This window comes from Malurus melanocephalus, unplaced genomic scaffold, assembly GCF_030028575.1.
Source record: "Malurus melanocephalus ecotype Western Australia unplaced genomic scaffold, MMel_1.1 scaffold_85, whole genome shotgun sequence".
In the NCBI taxonomy this organism is placed as follows: Eukaryota; Metazoa; Chordata; class Aves; order Passeriformes; family Maluridae; genus Malurus; species Malurus melanocephalus.
Window position 1 is genome coordinate 1914816 of NW_026623317.1, and position 19720 is coordinate 1934535.

General features: G+C 43.6%; 2 protein-coding genes across 3 annotated transcripts in view; one reads left to right on the plus strand and one right to left on the minus strand.

Annotated features, from left to right (window-relative positions):
* KATNAL2 (katanin catalytic subunit A1 like 2) overlaps positions 1-9506 on the plus strand; it is a 28500-nt gene extending 18994 nt beyond the window's left edge. Inside the window, exons 12-16 of the mRNA XM_057367805.1 lie at positions 369-460; positions 2027-2137; positions 7425-7587; positions 8688-8790; positions 9048-9506. Of these exons, the coding sequence (XP_057223788.1) occupies positions 369-460; positions 2027-2137; positions 7425-7587; positions 8688-8790; positions 9048-9187 (609 nt within the window). The 3' untranslated portion in view covers positions 9188-9506. The remainder of the gene's footprint in view (positions 1-368; positions 461-2026; positions 2138-7424; positions 7588-8687; positions 8791-9047) is intronic.
* A 1484-nt stretch (positions 9507-10990) lies between these two features.
* Positions 10991-19720, minus strand: part of HDHD2 (haloacid dehalogenase like hydrolase domain containing 2) — a 13071-nt gene continuing 4341 nt past the window's right edge. Inside the window, exons 3-7 of one of the 2 annotated variants that reach the window (XM_057367808.1) lie at positions 19266-19474; positions 16930-17014; positions 14149-14365; positions 13345-13398; positions 10991-12158 (exon numbers count right to left, since the gene is read on the minus strand). In XM_057367808.1, coding sequence (XP_057223791.1) covers positions 12108-12158; positions 13345-13398; positions 14149-14365; positions 16930-17014; positions 19266-19474 — 616 coding nt within the window. In that variant the 3' untranslated portion in view covers positions 10991-12107. Of the gene's footprint in view, positions 12159-13334; positions 13399-14148; positions 14366-16929; positions 17015-19265; positions 19475-19720 lie in introns of both variants that reach the window. The other variant, XM_057367807.1, reaches the window with a different exon arrangement.

Sequence of the window (19720 nt, forward strand, 5' to 3'; positions counted from 1 at the left end):
AAAAAAAAAAAAAAAGTACAAATGGAGCAACAACAACAGGCACATGTTTAATCTCAATAACAATTTAGGAGTTCYCGGAATCCTCTGATGGATCATTTTCTTCTATCCCATTATTCTCAGGGTACTCTGATAGGATTTAGACAGAAAGATTTACACATAAAGACAGGATTACAAGGCTGTGTTCTTTATATCTCCTTTACAAACCTCTCGGAATCTGAGAGGATTCAGGGACCCTCAGCCTCCCCAGGGCTTTTTCCCAGCAGATATCCTTTGGGATGTGGGTGCTGTTAGTTTATCTTCCATGCAGTGTTTTTCAGTGTCTTTCTCTGTTAGTTTGCCTTTCACATTTTACTCTTCTCTCTGAACAGGTGTTGTTCGAGCTCGCCCGGTACCATGCTCCTTCCACAATTTTCTTGGATGAGCTGGAGTCAGTTATGAGTCAAAGAGGCACTGCTCCTGGGTAACTGGTGGGACCACTTGGGGATTAGAAGAGAGAGGTGTAGTGGTTGTTTCAGTCACAGCAGAGAGCCCAGACAGCTTGTGTGAGGATTAGCAAGGGGCTACAGGGGCATCAAAAGGAGGGAAGTGCAAGAGTTTATAACCAGTTATGCTATACCTCAAAGGGATTTGAAATTGTAAATAAAAGTAGTGGTGAGAGAAAAAACAGGAGAATCATTAGAGGTAAGAAAGAAGCTGCTTATTTTGTGACACTTTGAACATGGGCATTGCAGAGCATGGAATGGCATTTTGATTAATGACAGATTTTGGTGGCATTGTCAGKACTTSCCATTGCAGCAGTGGGAGGATGTTRCTACTTTCGTCCAAGGTGTAGAAAGTTTATCRTTAAAAACAGATTGAAAAGGTTATAGATTGGAAAAAAAGCAGGAAATATATAAAATATTCTTATAATCATTAGGAGTCCATTACAGTGGATTTTATRTACAGTAAATACATGATCACTTCATTTATGTATGATGAAGATACTTTCATATTGTATGCTTATATTATATACTTACTATTTATAAATAGGATGTGCCCTGTAGTAAAGATACTATCTTTAGTCATTCTCAGTTAATAGATGCAAATTATGAGCCAAATTTGTCCTTCATATATACATTTAAAAGCTCTCATTAACATCACTAGGTTRTATATTCTAATAAGGATTTTTATCCTAGATGTTGTACTTATTTTTGCATGTAYTTACTTAAATATTGACTTGGCACTAGTGTATGAATGCCTTTGCAGAAACAAGTTATTAAACCTGAATTTCAGCTCTTACCATCTAAGGTCCTGATGTTTTCCCTGGGCTTGATCCAGGAGTTTTCAAGAGTTTCACATCTGAACCAAGAGTTCCAGCTGGTTTTCTGCAAAACAGATTACCTGTATCAAGGCCAGAATTCTTAGCACTTTGCTTAAGTTCTCCTTTTCTGAAGAAGTGTCCTTTCTGTGTGGTCTCTRCCCCATTTCTAAATTTGTGTCAGTATGGAGTACTTTTCTGTTTTCTTTTGATGGAACATGTTGCAAAATGTTGAATTCAGTAGTGGGTTTATCTTCTTGTGGTCACTTCACATTCACTCATAGAAAAACGTTACCCTGAAGAGGTAGGTGTGCCAGTAATTTAATGGCAACTATCACATTATACGAATTCTCTGCTATAGATCAATCAATCAATCAATCAATCAATCAATCAATCAATCAATCAATCAGTCAGTTGGAGCCTTAGCCCTTTTCCAGTAAATGTCGGTCTTGCATGGAGATTAACACAAAGAAAAAAAAATAAAAATAAATATTTTCTTTGGATTCAGTAATAGTGAATTCTCCTCACTTTAATGCACTGAAAAGAGTCCATTTAAGTAATCATTAGAAAGCTTGATTTTAATGCTTAGATGTTAGCTAATGGAGCTTAATCATGCTTTGAACTGGGGCAAAACTGTGACAAGGGCTCAGTTGCTGTGAATGACACTGTATAAATAAAGATGATTACTTTAATGCACTGAGCAAATAATATTTCTCTGAATCTTGATAGTGGTGAACATGAAGGAAGTCGGCGGATGAAAACAGAATTACTGGTGCAGATGGATGGCTTGGCCCGATCTGATGATCTTGTATTTGTTTTAGCAGCTTCCAATCTGCCATGGTAAGAGATCCAGAGAGTACATTTTGAATACATTTTCATGAGCTTCTAAGCACAGATAAAGATTTTATTTAGACTTCTGCAGAAAAAGCCTTGATATTTGGTTAAAGCATTTAAAGATTAATTTGGAGCTTTTACTTTTAAACTCTTCAATTCTTGCTATTTGTGTCACATGAGAATAATCCATAATAAAGTCAACATATGCTGGTTGTACCAGCTGCTAATATTTAAAATGGAGTATTTCACTTTATAGGCAAGTTATTTAYTATGTTTAAGCTAAGAAGGGTTTTYAGCYTGGAACTGTAAGGTGCTTAAAACATCTGGTGCTTAGAAGGATACTCCATAAATAGGAATGCTGGATTTTATTGGTATCAAATGGGACTTTGAAAAGTTGAGGGACAAAATTCTTCAGTTTCTTTAACACAGTTTAGTATAGAAAAATAAATAATTTGAGATYGGAATTGGGAATTTCATCATTCTTAGACAGGGCAGGATTTGCATTGGGAACAAGACAAGCAGGAGAAGATGAGGAAGGGAGGTAACATATGTGGTGTTACAACTGTGGATGCTGAGGAGAGGAGTTGCTGATCCTCATAGCACTGAGATCTTTCTGGATACCCCTGTCTTTAAAGGGACATGGACCAAAGTGTGTCTGTTCCCCTCTCACATGTAGAGGAGTTCARCCTCAGAGTCAGAAAAGGAGAGGACAGCAGTCCTGTTTCCAGGGAGCTTCAAGCCATGGTCTGGGAGTTGTTTGTTGGAGCCCAGTGGGAGGTGTTCCCTTGGGAATGGCCTTGCTTGAGCAACRGTTCAGCAGCGTGTCAGATGGCAAAACTTGGAATTTGCCTTAAAGATGCTTTGTTTAGTGAGGTGACACTTGTCCAGCTCTTGCGTGTGACACCCACAGAGCAAGGCACCCAAAACCAGCTGAGAGCCATAGAGGGCTCTGCACCCACGAACCACAGCCTTCATTCGTGGATTGTTTTTCAAGATTAGTGACTTTTCGTTGAATCTTACACAGTTACCACGGGGACAAATGTCAGAAAAACCTCTTGGTGTAACTGGAGGGCTGTGGTCTGTAATCAACAGGCACTTGGGAGTGTCTGAGTCTGAATGACACTGAGTGTGTAACCACAGCTGCTTCCTTTCAAGTGCTTACAGAAAAAGTCTTAACTCCTACAGCATATATTATTCAGAACATACAAAYGCACATTTTGGGTGTGCATATCACCAGATTTTCTCTTACAAAGTCTGTGCTTTTATTCGTCTTGTCAGCTGATCCCCTTTTTGACAGGCCTGGCTAAAACGTTCTAGGGAATGGACAGATAGAATTAAACATTGGAACTGGAATTTTTGCCTGAGAATTGAGACTCAAAGGTAATATTTTCAATCAGTCCTTGGCTTGTCTTGTCCAGGGTTTTCAGGCTCTTTAACTGAGAGACCGGCCGTATGAACACTTAAAATTTGCATAGAAGTTGGTTGTACAAGTTAGGCTGGTTCCTACACCAGCCCAAAAGTGTGAGTACAGAGCCACTATGGGCTTTTTTTATAACCATAATAACAAAGTCTGTGTGTTGGTTTGGGRGATTTATGTCTTGGTCAAACTCATGAATTTAAATCAGCGCAAAATCCCCCCATTTTGTACAGTATCTATATAAAAGGAACTGAGCTGAATTCGATTTAATTATGTTCCARTTGTGTAAGAAAATGTTGAAAAAATATCTACTCTGTGTGTGGACAGTTAAATTTGAAAGAGAATTATACACTACTAATACATTTTCTCTTTGTTAGCAATACACTGTAAATGTATATGTTATTGCAGCAGGATCTCCCTTTTAGAAGAAGCTCTGAGCAGTGCATGTTCTGGAAGAGACCATTCTGCGGTCTCTTAAATTATCCTGTGAKATAATTATCCATGCAGAGAGATTTCAGCATGTTTTATTACCCCGTGTCTGCTTTACACAATGAGTAAATTGACTGGGAAGTTGTGTAAAATACACAGAATTCAGTCTTGAATATTTTGCATATTTGATTTTTGATCTTGTTGTAATACTGAAATTCTAATTTCTGCAAAATTGCTTCTTTGAAACACCAAAAATGACAGTATTTTTTTAAGGTTGATGCAACATGAYAAGGTTTCTGCGTTGAGGGACCTACTCTGAAAAGAAGCTGTCAGTCTGTGTTGGGACAAAGGTGGCAGCTGAGATGTTCACTTTTGAAAGTTTTATACCTGAGACTTTAGAACTTCCTTTTGGACTTTTCTCTCTTGTGAATTGGTTGGATTTTGCTCTTTCTTATGCAAACCCAACCCATGAGTGTACTGGCTAGAGTGTCTGACAGAARTGTGCCTACCACAGAGAAAATGCTTTAGGAAGTGGCTGAGCAAATGCTTAGAAAGGTGTTTGGGGCATGGGAAGCCTGGTGCAAGCCTGAGCTTTTATGTCATTGGGGTACTCCAGCCTCGAGGAATTTGGGATTATCTGCCTCAAGAGAGGTCGACAGGTTTTGAAACTCTTTTAGGATTCCAGTTGTGTATTTATAGATTATTTTTATGAGTCTTAGGTGACATTTAGTCCAAYTGTCAGACCCAGACTTCATATCCACAGTAATATTTCATAAAAAAATTTCAAAATACCTATTGTGGCTTCACAGCAGAGCCCTGAGCTCTTACAAACATTTGTCGTTAAGCTGGATTTCAAGAGATTTGTTTAACATGGATATTTATTGATCAGGGAAAAAAAAATTAGTACCAAGCTGCTTTTAAAAGAATGAAAAGAAGCCTAAACAAAGCTCTTTACACTGTCCTAAGCTGCACTGCAGCTATTGATCTTCCTCTTCAGCCTGTGCTTGCTGCCCAGCCCTGCTTTCTGCTGCTCATCTGCAAGGCATTTCTATTGACAAATTGCTTGGTGAAATGATTCAATGTAATTAAATAAAATAAAGGCCTCATTAGTGAAGGAATAAAGAAATCCTTAATCACGTAGTGAATGTTTCCTAATATATCTGCACATTTAATTCCTTTCATTGATGTGCTGCTTTCTTCTCATGCTCAAGGTGAGTGAAATTTTAGTGCAGGCTGATAGATTCTTACCTTCCAACACAAACCATTCTGCAATTCTGTGWTGCCTCCTAATGTTAATTACAAAAAGTCATCCATCTTATGGATCTGTAGAGCTTTGTTTATCTTCTCATGAGCATCTTTCAGTACTTCCATTGGCTGTTGTTTCAGAGAATATTTAGGTTGGCTCAGTGCTTTGTATTCTGCTCTGGTTAATGTCACTTAACCTTGTATTTGATCACTGACAAAACAATTAGCAAACAAGCTAAACACTTAAAATAACAAAGACATTGTTTCTTTATTTCCTTCTTCAGCCAACAGGTCACTGTAACCTTCTGGAAAAACAGAATCACAGAATCATAGARCGGTTTAGGTTGGCTGGGACTTTRGAGCACATCTAGTTCCACGGGCAGGGACACCTTTCCCCTGACCAGGTGGTTCAAGCAACCTGTTCCTGAGCACTTGAGGAGTGGGGCAGCCACAGAGCAACTGTGGCAGAACAGAGCATCTTCTGTTGGAAACTTAKTTACAGAACATGGCTGAGGGGGCTCATGAAACTCTGATCTTGGGGGGACCTGAAGCAGAAGAAGTGATAGAAAATGTCATCACTTGGAGGATTTTCAGGCTATTTACAGAGACTGGCTGTGGTTGTCCTTCACCTGCAAAGACTTCAGAATACCTGTGTGGGCACCTCTAAAACCTGGGAACTTTTGCCCTTTCTACATAGGCAATGTTAATATGGGCAAATAACATCACAGTGTTGTCAGCCAGAGAAATTATTTCCAGACAAGTAAGGCAGTCTTGAGAAGCTGAGCTGAAAAATACCCTTGAAAGGTGAAAAGAGACTAATGTGGTTCTTYGTCTGTTCTGGGTGGCACCCTCTCTGAGAGTTGTTGCACTGAAATTGCACAGCACCTGAAACAGCCTAAAAATAACAATAATACCAATATACCAACAGCTGTTGATTAATAGATTCTAGTATTTACTTGTGAGGTCTTGATTATAAACACTGGGGTGGATCTGAGTGAATTCCTGTTGTCCTCTGGRCTCGTGGTTTTCTGATCTTTGTGTTTATTGCCCTTGGATCAGTGCACATGGAACAAGGTCTCCCAAACCAAGACATAATTTCTGGGGAGAGGAGCACTTCTGTTCCTGCTGAGGTCTGGCAAGTACCTGTATGGGGAGCCCATTTTGGGGTTTCTTTATGATGTGCTGTGCCATAGAAAGCATTTGGTATTAAAAAAACTAAGGACAGATCACCAGAAGTGACAGCAATCAGCTCTGGTGTTGTGTTACAAATCCATCTTGAGTTGGCTTTAAGCTCCCTGTAAACTAAAGGGAGTTTCATATAAGAAACTCCATTCATTGCTTTAATGTTGACTTTGCTGGGAAAAATAYTTCACCCAGGGGTTTGGGAGAGACAGGGACAGGTTTATTTAAGTGTGTTTGCACTCCCAGGTTGCAGATACAACTCTCCAGCAGCTGGTTCTTTGTGCTCAGYCAACACAGGTGGAAATGGTGCTCTTCTTTTGCCTCTTACTTTGTCTGCACAAGACATGTTGATGTGGGTTTCCCCTAGATTAAAGTTTTCTGGCAGGCATGAGAAGTAAATTATATTTTAAACTGGAATAAGGAGTCTGTGATTGAAGTGGGCTGGTAGAGAAAGATACAGGACCTGTATCTYTTTTTTTTTAGACAATGTTGATGTTGACATAATCATGTTTTTTGGCTCACTGACATGTTTATGAAGCCTGTTCACCCTTCACATGATCCTGTTTATAAGGGTTGTGTCATTTGTGTCTGTATTATTTACAATTTGTATCGCAGGAGCAGTCTCAGTTCAGTGTCCTGTTCTGGCATGATACATGGCCTCACATGCAAGACCTTCAGTCTGGGTTTTGTACCTGCTGAGCATCCCTTACTTAGTAGCAATTAATTAGCCCTGAGAGTGCCCAGACAGGCAATTTGCAGTGACTCCTTTATAGCAGAGGGGGTAAGGGAGAGGTTGTTGCTGATGAGACATGCTGCAGATGAGTACCAGGGCGACGGATGGAAACTGCAACTTCTGATTGTTACCGCTAAGCCTCAGAGTCACAAGGCAGCATTTCACCGCACGGAATACACTGGACAATTAACCCTTTCCTTTGGCACAGCTACGGGCGAGAATCTTGYTGTCACAGCCATGTCTCCACACCGAGATGCGCTGAGACGCTCYCTCTCCTCTGCTTGCAGGGAGTTGGACTCTGCCATGCTGCGGCGGCTGGAGAAGAGGATTCTGGTTGACCTGCCGAGTGAAGAGGCACGGCGGGTGATGATCCAGCACTGGCTGCCCCCTGTGAGCAACAGCGGCGGGGTGAAGCTGAGGACGGATCTGGACTACAACCTGCTGGGCCAGGTGGGAGGCACGGCAGGGACAGTGCCACTCTGGGGCACGGCTGTGAATGAGGGCTGGGACAGCTGGGAAGGAGCTCAGCTCAGCCCGAGGCTGCAGCCCAAGGGAGACCGGCGGGACACGGGGCTGAGTGTGCTACACTAATTTGGAAATTGACAGCTTCGTGCAGCTCTGCCTGCAAAATGGTGTATCCTGGTCCTCTCTGCTGGGCCAGATTTCCAGCCTTAAATACAGGGAGACTTCCAGCAACAGCAGATTTTATCATTGTTCTCACCAAGCTGGGAGCACTTCCAATTCATCAGGGTAATGAACAGTTAATTGTGTAGGGAAGGTTYGTCACAGCTCCACTGCTGCGGGAGAAAAGAGCATTTTACAGTGAAGAGATTCACTGGATACCCGGCCTTCCTYCATTTAGCCCTTTGTCACATCCTGAATTCTTAGGAAACAGAATCCGAGGATGGTTTGGGTTGCAAGGGACTTTTTAAAGATATTCTTGTTCCAACCTCCACCYGTAAGCAGGCACACCTTCAATTTGCCCAGGCTGCAAGGACCCAGACACTACTTTAGTTTACCCAGCTGAGCCGAGCCTCTTTACTTCTGTTCACGGAGACAATATTGCTCAGTTCTGGGTTCATAAATGTTGAAAGAAAATAGAGTTATTCTATTAACAGGAAAGCTGAGAATGGACTCAGGCAGATTTTATTTGACCTACAAAAAAAAGACATTTAGAAAGAAAATGACCAGTATTTTCCTTGATCCTACAAGGTGTTGTAAGCATTCAAAAGAATAACAAGCAGCATAATTTTGAGGGGAGAGTACACAAAAAAAAATAGATTTGTGTGTCCATGTGTGCATAATCATATATTTCAAACAGCAAGACCTCACAAATATATATATAAAAATATATATAAATATATATAAATATATATATAAATACATATGAATATATATGAATATATATATGAATATATATAAAAATATATATGAATATATATAAAAATATATATGAATATATATATATATATATATATATATGGTATCCCTGTAAATTCAGTTTCGTTCTGATTTGTGAGTTGTAATGTATCATTCTGATCCCATCACAGGAAACAAATGGATACTCTGGCTCAGATATAAAACTCGTGTGCAAGGAGGCAGCCATGAGACCAGTGAGGAAAATTTTCGATGCTCTTGAAAATCATCAGCCAGGTACCTCAGCTCTGAGCAGAGAATGCGACCTGGAAAATGCTGATCTCCTGCTCTAAGTCAGGGAACTATCATTTTAACTCCAGCAGGTGGAGCTCTGATATCTGCCTGGAAAAGTTTTAAACCCTGCAGCTCAAACTGTCTAAATTTCTAAAAATCAGAGCTCCTTTTAAAGCTGTTTTTATCTGTGCTCTGTGCATAAATACAATATTTAATTTATCTCGATAGTACCACTATTTATTCAATTCTCTTCTCTTTAGGTAACGGTAACTTGCCCATGATCCAACTGGACACAATCACAACAGACGATTTCCTGGATGTGATCACCCACACCAAGCCATCAGCAAAGAATCTAAGCCACAAGTACACGGCTTGGCAGAGAGATTTCGAGTCAGTCTGACAGGAAAAAAACCCCAAAATTGAAAACCTCTGAGCCTTTTGCTACCCAAATTGGCCTCCACAGGATCAAATGGTGATGGAGAAGGAAGTGCTGTTGTTTCAAGGAAGAGAATGCAGTGACAAGTGTCAGAGGGAAATCTTTAAAGATGCAAGGGTGGGTGAAGGGGTGGTGCTTATTCTTCATTAACTATTCTAATGACCATTYGAGAAATGTTCTTCTTGGAGTTAATGTGATGGCAGCTCCTATGCAACAAAGCCTCCAGCCTTAATTTRTGTATAAAGACCTAAAAATCGATTGCTTCTCAGTCTTTATTTGAGGCACATTTCAGGTAGAACTGGAGCAAAGTTTAAAAGCAGATAGACAATTAGTGTAATTCTYCATTTCTGACACTCAACAAAATATCACAGTCAGTTCTGCTTTTTTTTTCAGCAGAGACTTGCACCCTTCTTAATGAAACACAAAACAGGAGTTTTCAGTGAAATTCAGGAGTTTAGAGGAGCCATGTAAATTTGGCTAGTTAGTCATTGTTTTCATTTGGGTTCAAAGCCTTGAAGTGTATTATTTTTCTGTTGGTTTGGGGTATTTCCAAGGTGGAAAAGGAATTAGAGGAAAACTGCAGAAAACCAGCAAATTTATGGTAATTAACTAGAAACTGTATTGGTTTGCAACTAGAAACTCAGTGGTTTGCAGACACCTATAAAACAGAATCACAGAACCACAGAATCCCAGAATAGGTCAGGCTGGAAGGGACCACAGCGTTCACATCTGGTGCGATCTTCCTGCTCCAGCAGGGCCATCCCACAGCACAGGGCACAGGACTGAGAGTCTGCCCTTCCACAGAGTCTGGAATATCCCCACTGAGGATACTCCACCCCCTCTCTGGTCTCTGTTCAGGGCTTGGGCACTGCCCAGAAGACGTTCTGCCTCCTGTCCAGGAGCAGCCAGCACTGCCACAACCTGCACTCTTCTCATCAGGCATTCCAACAAATCATTTTTTTCAGGCTCCAGGTCTCATCACTGCCCTCTCTCACCATCCCTCTTGCTTGGCAAGATGYTTCCCCTCTTTGCAGTTGTCCCTGTGTTTCCCTTGGGCTGGTGTGCATCTGAATTCCAAACACCAGGAGTGTGCATGTTTTCCAGCATGTTCCAGCACCACTGAGGCTCTGATGGTCCCTTTTAGTTCCAGCATCAGTCACACATTAATGTAAGTCTCCAAGGGAAATGCCTTCACAGGATTTTACTGGGAGATCTCCCACCTCCCTGCACCTGACTCTGACCCCAGGCCACTGACCTCCCTTACATCTGTCCAAGCAGAAAACAACTGGTTCAGAACTGCTGCCACAAAAACTGGATGTGTGAATTCATACAAAACAGAAGGTGAGAGCATACAGCAGACACCACCTAAAGATGGCTTCTGTTCCTCAGAGGTCTGTTCTCATCTGCAGAAAGTGAYATMATRAGAGAMACAACCTCAAGTTRTACYAGGGCAGGTTCAGGTTGGATATTTGGAATTCTTTCTGGAAAAGATTGTCTGGCCCTGGCACAGCTGCCCAGGGCAGKGGTGGRGTCCCCATCCCTGAAGGGGTTTTAAAGCCATGTGGATGTGGCACTTGGGGACATGGKYMRKKGKKGSCYKGGSMRKKSYWGGGGARYGGTTGGATTCCATGATCTTGGACAACTTTTCCAACTTARATGATTYTGTGATTTATTCTTGTGTTTCTACTGMAAAATCTCCTCCATCTACATGTTCTGTTCCTGACAGAGACTAAATTTGAACACCCATCAAGTAACCCATGGGTAACCACCCATCAAGTGAGGCTGCAGAGAGACACTGTCACATGTGAGGAAATTTCATTCATCACTATGGTTTTGTTTAACAAGAACCAGCATGGCTCATTAACACAAAACTGTATTTTCAATAAGGTTAATACTYCAGTAATGCATAATTACAATCTAATAATTTAACACACAGGAGCACTGTAAAACAACTGTAAAGGACTTTGATTATTACAGTTTGCAAATGGACCAGAAAAGCCATTTACCATCATTACAAAGTTGGTTCATACTGGGGGATGCAGTGCATAAGAAAAGCATTGCACGCTACAGAATTAAATTTCATTTTAGAGCTCTGCTAACCAACTGTAAAAACTGGAATCTGTCCCCATGGCTTGTGAAGGATTTTTTCCATAACATTAAAAAGAAACAAGAATATCCCCAACAACAGTGAAATTTAGCAACTGTAGCATTAATAGGACCCTGGTGAAGCCTAATTTTAAAAAGTCACAGTCTCTGAGGCATTTAATACCAGAGTTTTGTTTCTGTATCATTCTTTTTAATAACAGCATCTAATTAAAACATCTGTAAAATGCTGACAGTTTTTAATTTTATGTAAAATTTGAAAAGCAAAGAACAGGATCTGYTCTAATGAAAGACAGCCACAGTAGTTATTATTAAGCAATGGTGATATTTTCATTTAAGAGTCACTTCGAAACGTGCATAATCTCTACCTCTAAGGCAGAGCAGAGATGTTCTCAGTGAAATCACTGCAGGCCCACTGAGGCTCTGCTAGTGTTTGAGCTTTATTTACTTGAGTATTGTCAGTGCATCTTTTCAGTTTAACTTATTCTGCAGAAGGTGACACTGCCAGACAGGGCTTTTCACCAGGTATTCCTTGAAAAGTGAAAATAAGAAAAACACTGCCAGACTCCTTGTGTGTGTGACTGTGCCAGGCTCACATGGATCCCCTGCCCRTCACAGCCCAGGCAGGTTTCTGATGGGTGCCACTGATCTTGGGACCTTAATTGTTGAAGCAAGAATGAAGGAAATGGTGTGAAACAGGTGTTTCTTCAAGCTAGCTGCTCCCYTTCTCACAGCATCTGCTTCAGGATATGTTCCACTGCCTCTGGGAAATTCTCACAGGTTAAGTACGGAGGCGGATTGATTTTGTCTTCATCTGCTGGTCGATATTTACCTGGAACAGATTAACACAATCATCCTTTACTAAGCTCCTCTGAGTACTCTTCTTTTCCTGTGAAAATTACAGCCTTGTCATAGCAGTACCAACCAGGAAAATGCCAGTCTGAGGTTCTCCTGCAACAAACATCCCACAAGGCTTCCCTAAACAAACCCCAAGCCCTCCTGGAGATTCCTCCAGGGCAGCTCTGCATCAAAACTGGTGTAACGTGCCCTGGTTCACTCTGCTGTACTGGCAAATGTCCATGTACTAGGTTTTTAAAATAATAATGTTATTTTCACTTTTAYAGAAYTATAGAATCCCAGAATGGTTTGAGTTGGAAGAGACCTTAAAGCTCATCCCATCCCACCCCTGCCATGGGCAGGGACACCTTCCACTGTCCCASGYYRCTCCCAGCCCCAATGTCCAGCCTGGCCTTGGACACTGCCAGGGATCCAGGGGCAGCCACAGCTGCTYCGAAAAGCTTGTGCCAGGGCCTCCCCACCCTCAAAGGGGATGAATTTCTTCCTAAAATCTCTAACCTGAATTTCCTGTCTTTCATTTTGAACCCAATACTCCCTGCTCTATTGCTACAGTTCCTGATGAAGAGTGCCTCTCTGAAGACTCTTCTGAGAAAGAGCAGGATTACTTCACTTCATTTTCAGTGGCTCAGACTGTGGCACGAGCAGCTGCTACCTCAAAGAGATCTCATCCAGTCATGACACCATCAGCAACAGACAATAACTGCCAATCCCTCCAAGGTTCCACTTTTATGCAAAGCTAAATTAATTTATAATGACCAGTGTAATTACAGAGGAATGTCACCAGAGCGCCTGCACGATCAGGAGTTACATTGCTGTGACTGATTCTGGCAATCTGAGGTGTGACAGTAACRGTTCTCTCTGTCCTGTGATTACTGCTCAGGATTTTTGAGTCAGAGCAAAAATTCACACCTACAAGAGCAGCTGTCCCTGTCTGTGACTTTGGTCACCCTGCCATTGGCTGGGGGTCTGTGCAGGTCTGTRCACAACCTCCTTCTTGACAGGCTGCCTCTGCCTCACCCCAAGRGGGCTGTGGAATTCCTCTGTCACACAGACCAGGCTGGCCCCAGGGCTCAGGAGGTACTTTCACTATTGGGCACAGGGTGAGATCACTCAAGGCACCACTGTCTCCTGAAATCCACCGAGTACTTACCTGTCCTTACCAAAATGCCACGCATGCCCGCCTGCTGGGCACCACCGACATCGTCCCTGCAGTCCTGGGACACAGCAGGAGAGCAGCTGGTTAGTGGGCACAGACAATTCCATAAACATTCCTGCATTGCATGTCACTTAAAAGCAGCAACACAGAGTCAAATCTTTGAGCTACCTGTCGGTCACACTGTCACGGAGCTGTTTTCTAKGTGCTCTGCCTGATCAAACAGCAACTGAAGTAAGACAGGAAAACCCCACGGATTACCCATTAAATCCTGTGAACTTTCATGGACCTGTTTAGGTTGGACAGCCCCTCTAGGACCATGGATTCCATGGATTCCAACCAGCACTGCCCAGCCCAGCACTGACCCACGTCCCCAAGTGCCACATCCACACAGCTTTTAAACCCGTCCAGGGATGGGGACTCCACCACTGCACTGGGCAACCGTGTGAGTGCTCAAAATCTTATTCCATGAAGAATTTTTCTCTAATATCCAATCTAAACCTCCCCTGGCCCATCCTGAGGCCGTTCCCTCTCCTCCTGTCCCTGTTCCCTGGAGCACAGCCCGACCCCCCCGGCTGTCCCCTCCTGTCAGGGAGTTGTGCAGAGCCACAAGGTCCCCCCGGAGCCTCCTTTGCTCCAGGCTGAGCCCCTTTCCCAGCTCCCTCAGCCGCTCCTGGSGCTCCAGACCCTTCCCCAGCTCCGTTCCCATCTCTAGAAAGGACAGCCCATCCTTGGGAATGCCCCTGTGCAGGTCCTGCACACCAGGGAGGGCAGCAGTGTCTCGCCAGGCGGGTGAGGAGGGTTCACGTACATCCCCGATCATGACGGCCTCCTCGGGGGCGCAGTCCGTGCCCCGCAGAGCCTCCAGGAAGAAAGTCTTCTCTGGCTTCCCCACCACGGTGGCTTTGGTGTCTGTTGCRTACTCCAGCCCAGTCACAAAAGGTCCAGGTCCCAGGCACAGCCCGTCCTTCTTCTTGAAATACCTGGCTTTATGGATCGCTATGAGAGGCGCCCCATCCAAAATCAACCTAGAGAATGAATGAAGGAAAGAGTACAAAATTTATATTACRGAAATTATATTTACAGCTGAAGGCCTCACAGAAGCTCAGAATGGTTTGGATGGGAAGGGACCTTGTAGCTTATTCCATTTTGCCTTTGATTTTACACCTTCTCCAGGTAATGCAGGTCATTCCAGTCTTTATCACAACAGGCAGGGGTGTAAAACACTGGCTGTTATTCTCAAGAAAGGATATCCTCAGGGCAGAAAGGAGGATTCATCTTCCCCTTAACCACTAATTTACAAAACACTCCAAAAAAAAGCCTTTAAGAAAACAACCAAAGTCTTGTTTTGCCCCTATTGTAAGAGGCTGGCTGAGGTGAGCTAGATGCTCCTTGGAGAATGTCTGCAGAGCAGYCTGGAAACTCTGAGCAGGACATAAATGGTATTTCATTTCACTAAATTATCACAAAACACTCCTATTGAATCAACGTATTCCAAAGCAAGCTGAACAAGAAGAGAGCTGGGTTGTGTTTCTGTGAGCAGCCAGACATGTTCACGATGGGAGGATGCCTCTAGGACACAGAAAAATTTAATTTGACAGCATCACCACAACCACTACGTTCAGCAGTTTGCAGGAGAGATCTCACCTGAGAGAATTCTTTTAAATGTGGCATCAAAATCCCACGTATTTATAAAGAGAAATTTAGTCTCAGTCATTTCAAGTGGTGCCTGGAGAAGGGCCATACTCAGTGCATCTCGTTTTGGGACTCATGTTGGGTTAGATTTACCCAAGTTAATGTTGGGTGTCAATGGAATAGTTGCCTCCCAGGTAATTAGTCAGCCTGGGCTYCTCACAGTCAGTGCAGAGGAAAAGGCACTCCTAGAGCACAGTTCAACTGTCCTATTTTAAGCACTGCTAGGGGAAAGATGCTTTAAAGTGCCTCCCTCAACCTCCAGAGCTCAAATCTCCAGCAAAGACACAGGSCCCTGCACTGTAGATATCTGCATCTAATCAGATTCAAAGTTCTGTAATCCCAATGCAGTTCCATTTTCAATGCAAGTCCCAAGTGACTTAATTATCTGAGCAGCAAAGAAGAAGGAACAGGGCAAGGCTCAACAAGAAGAGAACGTGCCAGTGGTCAGTGTTTCCATCAGGCCTGACAGAACTGAAAACAGCAAAAGTTTATCCCCTGTGGAGGGCTGGGGGAAACACCCAGAACAAATCAGTGAAGTGCCACGAGTCAGACAGAGCCCAGCCTGGGCTTTTTTAAGTGTCCTGGTCTTCAGCCCAAAGCAAACAATGGGCATTATTCAACAACTTATCCAGGACAGAAATACCAATCAATCAAATGATGTAAGCACAAGGTACTCAATAGGTTAAGCTCAAGCAGTTGTGAAATTAAGAGTCYGCTCATGACCCAAAGCAAAGCTCCAAAATCAATGCCTTTGGCAAGGTGCACTAACGAGGCAGGCAGAGTCAGTTTGGTCAACACCTCTTGCTGTGACATGGAATTGGCAGTAGATGAGGACAGCATTGGCCTCCTACTGCAAGAAACCTCTGTAAAACACTGGTGGGCAGTAATTGATACTCCCTCTTCGAATTTCATGGTTATGCAGACAGACCAAGGTGTTTGCTACCAGRGTTTTCAGCAGATGYCAGGAACTGTGTGGTAGCCACSGTCKTRTGAGCMAAGAGGGCAAAGGGCTCATMACACCCAAGGGCTACAGTCATGGAYAGGCTCACCCAATGCCTTCAAGCTGAAGGCTTTTCAAGGTAAAATCAAAGGCTCTGCACAGACTCCTGTGCCCTGCTCACAGACAGATTTTACCTGATTCATCCCTTAGTCTACAAATACAGCATTAGAAATAAAACACTCTAAATCAGCTCCATAGCCTGCCTGGCTCAACAGGTTGTGCTGGTCACTCCTGAATGGAAGATGCTTCAGAAGACACTGCTGGATATCCATCATTAGGTAGGTAAGGAATAATCTGCCCTAAATACTGGATTTCCTTCCCTGTAGCACTTGGGCTCTGAAGGCTGGGCTTTGAACAGACTGTGCCTCTCCTCTTGGAGAAGAGGGAATGGACTCAAGCTGTGCCAGGGGAKGGTKARGCTGGACATCAGAAGGAATTTCCTCATGGRAAGGGTGGTCAGGCACTGGMAGGRGCTGCCCAGGGARKTTTTGGAGKCCCTGTCCCTGGAGGTGTCCAAGGAAGGACTGGACATGGCACTCAGTGCTCTGGGCTGGGGATAAGATGGACATTGGGCACAGCTTGGACTCAGGGGGCTTGGAGATCTTTTGCAGTCCAAATWATTCTGTGATTCTGTGAATGYTTCCCSMCATCCCTGTTTTTGTGTATTTACCCTCRATGCATTGCTAGCTTTTTCCCCCTCAGTGACAGCTGTGGCAGTACTTCTGCAGTTTATTTAGACTGAARGCTGTAAAAATGAGGTCTGGACTGCCTGAAGTCCAAATCCACCAAGACCAGTGGCTCCCTCATGTGCTGTGTAATGTGTGACATTCCCACCACCCTTTTCTTCCCAGAAAGAGAGCCCAGCACATGACAGCCCTCCCCTGACACTTTCCTTACCGAAAGGCTCTGTTCATCATCTCGTAGTGGAAGTGCTCTGGAGCCAGTCCCACCACCACTGCATTGGGATTATCTGTGCCAATCCCTGGAAAACCAGAACAAGAACTCTGAGCAAACAGGATTTAGTACATACTCAGCAGCACGCAGTCAGCAAAGTGCATTCAATCACTTCAAGGCAAAAACGAGCATTTTCCAACACAGACACATCACAGAGACTGCTTTTATGTYTTCCATAAATGAAGAAAGCATCTATGGAAAAGGTGTTGGTCTATCCAGACTGTCCCATCCTCCAGGGTGAGCACAGCTCTGGAGCTGAGCAGTCTGAACAGCAACAGTTGGATGATTTTGTCACTGCTCCTGCTGACACACAGCAGGCCCAAAAATCCCTTTTAACTGAATGAATCTTATCTAAAAGCCCCTCTCTACACGTAGCTCTGTGCTTTGTAAGGCAGTGAATCAGATAAATGAGGGAATCCCATCCAGTTTTTCCATTCCTTCTAGTCACAGGAAACCTCACTGACTGTTGCTCCACRCATCAGTCTGGTACTGACAATAAAGATGGTACTGCAGCCTGGCCCAGAAGTTGTTACCCCAGATTAACTCTAGCTTTTCTGGAAAGTATTTTTTTTTTTTTAATCTGGATTAGTGCCCTTGGGAGCAGCTCCCCTGCAGTTCCAGCCCTGGACAGCACCAGCAGTGGAAGCAGAGAAGCACCAACAGCAGGGTTTTGTTAATGACACATATCAGCTGCATCCTGTGCTCATGGAACTCATTTTGCTCCACCTTCAAATTCTGCACCTTCACCAGGACACACAGAGCTCCTGGCTGCTTCTGCTGGCTGAGGTCTCCTGCTGCACATCCCTCAGTGGGCTCAGCCAGCAAAACACCACTCAAAAGATGCCACAGTGGATTTGTGACACCACCCAGAAGCATCTGGGTCCTCTAAGCAAGAAAGGATTCCATTCATGCATCCGTGACCAACCTGAATAGAGATCAGCCAAGAACAGCTCAAGAGCAGCCATTACCAGGAATTTAAAGCATTCTCCACTGTACTTAAATGTTCCAAGAGCAGCACTGAGGAAATGTGAGACAAAGCCCTTGTAGCAAAAACAAACCAAACAACCCACTCCAGACCAGATAATGCACCAGTGTGCCTCCATGATACCTCTGTGCCATCTTGTACACAATTAGCATCAGTTCCTGCAAAACTGATGGAAAATCCCAAAGCCATGGATATTGAACTGATTTAAATGCTCTCACTGAATGAGCTTCTGCTCTGCTGTTTCTTACCCAGGAAAGCCTTCCTGGGAGCACAAATAGAGAATATTGCTGGGAGCGCATTTGTCTGGGTATGATGTTAGGTAGAACAGATTATAGGTTTCACGGCTCTCACAGAAAGTTTTCTCCTGAACAGTGACCTCTCTGGACGTTTCTGAGCAGCCTATGACACCAAACTTCAACAGGAAATTTCTAGATCCTGGCAAGATTAGAATCTACTTAAATTACACAGACAGAAGATTTCAGTTTGCAAGGCAAGGGGCAGGGAGCAGCAGCAAGCCACCCATACATTTGTTGCCTTGACTTCATATAAAAAATTAAATATACAATACACAGTTTTCAACTCTGAGTACGTTAAAATCATGGGTATCTTTGTTATTTTTGATGTACAACTGAGAACACATCAGCTTACACTCCCCTTATTGCTGAGGGATGGAAATGGGAGCATTGAAAACAAAGCAGGTTTTAACTAGAGATGACAATTTAGAGGAGTCAGGGTGATGACCAGAAGTGTCACCAGTGAAGGCATCCATGTATGTGGGTGAAACCCAAAAGTCCAATATCAGATAAGCAACAGCAACTGCCTGAAGATTTTTCACTTAATAATAATCCATTAAGAGAGATACAGCCTCCTGTGTGTGCCTACACATTGTTTGTTCAGTTTTTTATCAGTAAAACCTCTGCTGGAAATCAGATGTTGCACAAATTGACGCATCCTTGCTATACAAAAAAAAATCAACACTGGTAGATGTAATATCCAGTGACCTGCTGATAACGATTACTTTTTTTTTTGCACTGGAAATTATTGACAAGTATTGAATTTTACCTGAATTCCTGACTATTTGAGCACCTTGGCTGCCATTTCCATTGCTCCTCAAGCAGATATGACTTCAGGCTGTTTGGTGTTTGGTTTAAAATGAAGAAAGGGCTTTTATGATCTTGCAAAATTTTGTATTTTAGGCTCCACCATGCCTGGTGGTCTATGACTGAGAGCACAGTGCTCCCTCAGCCGTTCATTAACTGCTGCTCSCTAATTAATCGTTTCCTGAGCACCTCACCTGTGAAATCAGGCAGGGCTTTATCATCCACCAGGAGCAGGGGCCGCACCTGCTGCTGCTCCAGGAGGTTCCTGGCTGCTGTCAGGGAGGTGAAGATCTCGTGCTCGGCGATGTCGAAGCCCAACCCCGTCAGCCTCTCCAGCAGGTCCCTCTTGCTCTCCTTGGTGGTGTTGGTCACAAACCGGACGGTCACCGGGGCRCTGCGCAGCCTGGAGGGGACAGAGGGGGAAACGTGACACAGGCTCCTCCTGTTCTCACCACCGGGCTTCCCTTTGGGGCTAAAAACGGACCTGAAGGCTGCAGGTGATGAGATCACACAAAAGAGTGGTGCCACGCAAGAACTTCTGTGATGTGGAACAGGCAGCAACAATTACATCTGCCACACTGAGACAACTCCTCTCTCCTGAGACAACTCCTCTCTCCTCTCCCTCTCCCTCTCCCTCTCCCTCTCCCTC